This window comes from Myotis davidii, unplaced genomic scaffold (genome assembly GCF_000327345.1).
Source record: "Myotis davidii unplaced genomic scaffold, ASM32734v1 scaffold1494, whole genome shotgun sequence".
Classification (NCBI taxonomy): Eukaryota; Metazoa; Chordata; class Mammalia; order Chiroptera; family Vespertilionidae; genus Myotis; species Myotis davidii.
The window spans coordinates 2,636,268-2,641,749 of NW_006286246.1; the positions used below are offsets into that span (position 1 = coordinate 2,636,268).

At 51.0% G+C, this 5,482-nt stretch overlaps 1 protein-coding gene across 1 annotated transcript in view; it reads left to right on the forward strand.

Moving 5' to 3' along the window:
- The window catches only part of SYNJ2 (synaptojanin 2), a gene marked incomplete at its 5' end in the record, with an annotated part of 57,424 nt that overhangs the window by 20,416 nt on the left and 31,526 nt on the right, over positions 1 to 5,482 (forward strand). Inside the window, 2 exon segments of the mRNA XM_015560031.1 lie at positions 982 to 1,043; positions 4,683 to 4,779. Of these exon segments, the coding sequence (XP_015415517.1) occupies positions 982 to 1,043; positions 4,683 to 4,779 (159 nt within the window).

Sequence of the window (5,482 nt, forward strand, 5' to 3'; positions counted from 1 at the left end):
CCCACCCACCCATCCATCAACCCTCCTACCCATTCACCTAGCTGGCCAGCTGTCATCTGTATTCAGGGGTGGGGGTACCTTTTTTTTGGCCAGGGGCCCTTTGGATATTTATAACATCATTCTCAGACCATACAAAACTACCAACTTAAAAATTAGCCTCCTGTATTTGGTCAAACATTTAATTGACCCCCCGCTCATGTCTGGGCAGGGCCAGGTCAAATGATTTCTCGGGCCTTTTACTACCCGAGGGCCAGATGTCCCCTCCCATGGTATGGACTCATGGATTCCCGTTTTACTCTCTAGGTCACAATCCGTTACTGTCCTCAAATTGTCCAGGAAATGTTCAGAGAGAGTCCTTCTAGCTGGCTCAGTAACCACACGTTAGTTTCAAGGTTGTTTTTAAACTTCCAGTGTTTAACAGGTAGCTCTAAGCAACAAGACGCATTAGTTCCCAGGCAGCTGTAACTCAAGCGTCAGGGCCATCGAGGGCCCCGTAGCTGCAGAGGATGCTGGGACAGTGGTCTCTCTCCCGTTGGCTTAGCTCAGTGGTCAGCAAACTGCGGCCCCTTGAGTGTGGCTCTTCCACAAAATACCACATGCAGGCACGCACGTACAGTGCGAAAGAAACTTCGTGGCCACACTCAAGGGGCCAAAGAGCCGCGTGTGGCTCGCAAGCCGCAGTTTGCCAACCACTGGCTTAGCTGTACCTCTCACCACGGAGGGGTTTGTGGGTCTGACGCAGGCCTCGTGGTCTTACCCTGGAGTTTCTCTTCTGTCTGTGGAAGAATGTGAGTGGCATGGTCCACACTGCAGCTCAGACGGGGCCGCAGCAGAGCCCCACTCGGGCTGCGGGACCTGAGTTCGGGGCCTGGCCATCCTGCGCTGGGAGGGGCCACATCGGGGCTGGCAGAGAGAGGGAGTGGGGACCACTTCTGGGTTCGCAGAGCAGCAGGAGTCACGGGGTTGTTCTCTTTGCTTTAGGTTGGCTCGCATCATCTGAGACTCAACAGAGGCCTGGAAGCCAACGCCCCTGCTTTCGACAGGTAAGGCCGTCTGTCATCCTCAGGGTCTCCCTCCCACCAGACGGCGGTGCAGGGGACAGCGGGAAGGGAGGCCCCCAGCCCTGCGTCTGACCTTGCCCTTTACTTTGGTCCTTTATGCAAAAGGGAGTTTCCAAAGTGAGGCTGTTGCCTGCGCTCAGGTTTCCCCGAGGCTCAGTAATAAATGCTCAGGTAGCGCGCGGGATTGTGTAATCTTACCGTCCCTCCCGTCCCTCCCGTGGTGAAGCTTTACCCACGCGTCCTGGTTCACAGGGGCTCCTCTGAATCATCGGGTGTTTGTAGCCGTTTGTGTTCGTTTTAAAATTGATATAGTCCCAGGTCTGATGCCACCACATAGAATAAAGTGAGAAGTCGCAGTACCCTAACTCCCAGTTCTCACTCCCAGAGAGTCCACTGTTGGCTTTTTATGTATCGTTCTAGGAAAAAGTTGGCGTATACATAGTTCACATTTTAAAACACAAGTTGGACCATAACACCCTAAATGTTTTGCAAGTTTAACCTGAACTATTAGTACTTTAAACTGAACTATTAACTTGAACTTGAAGCATTAATAGCTTCCTAAAGTATCTGCTGTTTTAATCTAAATACTAAGTTTAAAAATTATCTTAGTGAATGTCATAAAACTTCAAAAGTGATTTTGCCTCCTGAGCTGGCCGGAGTGTGTGTGTGTGTGTGTGTGTGTGTGTGTGTGTGTGTATACTTGGGAGTACAAACCCTCTCATTTCTTACACTCGCTTCTCCCCTCAATCTAAGGATAAACTCAAATCTCTTCTGCGAATCCCCAAACACCTTTCTGAGGCCGTAAGTCCTTTAACAGGCAGCCTCCACATAAAATTCTGGCTTGCAAGGAGTTTCTTTTTTAATGCCTCTAACCCCGAAGTTTGACCAGACTGTGCCCCCCTCGTGTCTGTCTGTCCTGACAGCTACTGGCTCGTCGCTCTCATTGGGCTGCAGTTTGGAAGTGAGTGTCTGGGAGCGAGGTCACAGGCTTCTCTCACAGACCGAGATGGGGCACAGTGGGCCCCCCGGAGGAGGGGGGGCTGTGTCACCCCCTGGAGAGGTGCCCCCAGATCTCTGAGTTTCTCAGTTCTTTGATGTGTTTGGCCCAGAGTAAATCCCTCCACCCTCCCCCACTTACAAAGTCCTTTCCATGGGATCCTTTCCCGGGGACCCTGCTGTCTTGCTTCCCCGGTTGCTTGTTGTCGTTCTGCCATCTGCCATGCCTGCGGAAGGGGGTGTCTCCAGCAGGCCTTGGGCTGCGGCTGCTCAGGTGTCGTACAGTTTTGATGACGGCGTTAGCCTGTCACTGGGCGGTGCCCGGTCTCACTCTGCAGGATGGTGACCCACTCCATCTGCCCTCTCTCGCTGTGCACAGACCTGCTTGTGTCTGGACATCAGGGAGGGTTTAACTGCTGGCCCCTCAGTTATGCCCTGGGTTGGAGAAGGATGCTGCCAAGTGGAAATCTGACTCCCCGGTGTGCTGGAAAACTCCCCGTTTTCCAAGGAGCGCCATCTGACAGGAGCAGATGAGCTGAAAGGTTGGATAAAGTCCCTAACACACGGAGCCACCAATGCCAGGAGGAGCCTTGCTCTCCTGACCTCAGTGTGGACTCCAAGACTCTGTCCCTTAGAGCCACTGAAGTGAGTCTCAGTTTATTCATACAAAGCGTGCTATCTTATTTTTAAATCAAAAGGAAGGAAAGGAAAACCAGCTCCCATGTGCCAAACACTGGACTCGTCACTGTCACTCGCCTGTTCTCCTCATGCCCGCCCCTCACAGGAGGAGGACTGGCCTATGTGACAGACCAAGGAGCCAGCTCAGGGCAGTGAATGATTCGATCGAGGGTGTGTGGGGCCGGTGACATGAGTAATGAGTAACGTGTTCCTCTCCCAGCCTTGGAATTTGGAGCCAGTGGAGATGTATGTGGGCATCAGACAGCCTTATTTCTGACAAGCTGCATTGTGGCTTGGTCACAGCTCGGATGTGTGGCCACAGTGGGCTTCCTCACATTTCACCCCGAATTAAGGAGCTCACTCAGCGCTGGGCAGCTCGGACTTCCCACCAGAGCAGAGCCTGCTGTTCTGTCACATGTCACACCTCAGGCCAGGACACCCCTTCTCTGGGCAGAGACCCCAAAGAGCCCAGAAGGCCAGGCGAGGAACGTTGCATTTCTTCTGGCAGCTTCAGCCAGAGCTGCATGCCCCAGCTCCAGGGACAGAGCACAGCCTGTAGGAGGCCGACCCCGTCCCTGTGTCTTCCCCCAGTAAGAGCTGCCGGGAGAGCGGGGCCTCCAGGAGTGTTGCTCTAGGAAAGGCCATTCACAGAGACAGGAGCTGCCAGCAGACTTAAGCTTAACTCCGCAGCAAGAAACCTGCACTGCCCCCCTTCAGAATCATATTCTTCTACCCACTGCCACCCCTCCAAGTTAGTAAAAGAGTGTGTTTTTTTCGCTTATGAGGTTTGGTTCTTTTGTGATAATTAACTTTTTAAAAATTTTGTTTATAAAAGAAACATGTCATTGTAGACATTTGGAAAATAGTGAAATGTTTAAAGAAGAAAATAATTTGAAATGACACAAAATTCCCCCTCTTCTAACATCATGATGCTTTATCTTCTGGTCTTTCTTCTATATTTAGGTTTAAAGATGGCCCTATTAGATTACAGTTTTCCATCCGCTTTTTGCTTGTGTCTTTTTCCTATGTTTTTTTTAAACACTGCATTTCAGCATTTCTAACCATTGTTAAAGTTGTAAAGTTACTTTTCAAAAGCTGGTGATAAAAGGAAACATTTGTCTCTCCCTAATATTTCAACAAATGTATTTTTAAAAAATATATATTTTATTGATTTTTTACAGAGAGGAAGGGAGAGGGATAGAGAGTTAGAAACATTGATCAGCTGCCTCCTGCACAACACCTACTGGGGATGTGCCCACAACCAAGGTACATACCCTTGACCGGAATCGAACCTGGGACCTTTCAGTCTGCAGGCTGATGCTCTATCCACTGAGCCAAACAGGTCTCCTTGTTTGGACCATCATAAAGCAGCTCTTAGCCCAGCCAGCGTGGCTCAGCGGTTGAGTGTCGACCCAGGAACCAAGAGGTTGCTGGTTTGATTCCCGGTCAGGGCACATGCCGGCTCAGTCCCCGTGGGGGCCGTGCAGGAGGGCAGGAGGCAGCTAATCATCTCATGGATGTTTCTATCTCTCTATTCCTCTCTCTGCCTCTCTCTCTTAAAACAAACAAACGTATTTTTACATAAAAAGAAATGGAAAAAAAAATACAGCAGCTCTCAGATAAAAATTGGACCTGTGGTTGACTGTTCTCCTACCAGGTTGTCCAGTTCGGAGGACAGACGGCACCAAGTGAAACAGATTAATTTCAGAGATAACACACCTGGCATTTGTAAGGCTCTGTTCATGCGGCCAGGTCAAGCTGTTCTGGGTTTAATGGGGCGCTTTCTGGAAAGTCCTTCCTCGTGTGCCAGGTTTATTCCTGCCCTTTCATGGGCAGATGCATCCTGGGCCTTCGTGCCCAGCAGGTCCCTTCCACATCCTCTCCCCTGAAGGCGGGCTCAGTCTGCGTCCTGGTGACAGGGTCACGGTGCCGCCTGCTCTGTTGCAGGCATATGGTCCTCCTGAAGGAGCAGTATGGGAAGCAAGTGGTCGTAAACCTGCTGGGGAACAGAGGCGGAGAGGAGGTGCTCAACAGAGCCTTCAAGGTAAACGCAGCCCCTTGCCCGCTTCTCCACACAGAGAGGGGGGAGGGGAGGGGGGAGGGGAGAGGGGAGCCTGCGGACCCCTGCTCCGAGGCAGCCTCCCGCGGGGGCTGGAAACACAGTGCAGACCTCACCAGGGTTCCAGCATTACTGACTTGGGCCCCTGATGTGCGAAGTTTAATTTTTGTGAACTGAGAGCTGGGAGAATTTGCTGAGTCGAAACGGAGCATCTCCTGTCTCCAGCTGCATTTCCTCAGAGCAAGCATGTCAAACTCGCGGCTGGCGGGCCACATGCTTCAAATAAATGTTTTTTGAGCATGTTTGACATGCTTGCTCTAGAGCAGTGGTTCTCAACCTTCTGGCCCTTTACATACAGTTCCTCATGTTGTGACCCAACCATAAAATTATTTTCGTTGCTACTTCATAACTGTCATGTGGCTACTGTTATGAATCGTCATGTAAATATCTGATATGCAGGATGGCCTTAGGCAACCCCTGTGAAAGTGTCTTTCGACCGCCAAAGGCGTCGCGACCCACAGGTTGAGAACTGCTGTTTTAGAGAGAATCCTGGGACCTGACAGTGGCCTCGATATAGAAATGAAGAAGGTATCAAAGATGGGTCCAAGCCTGACCAGTGTGAGTCAGTGGTTGAGCATTGACCTATGCACCAGGAGGTCATGGTTCGCTTCCTGGTCAGAGCACATGC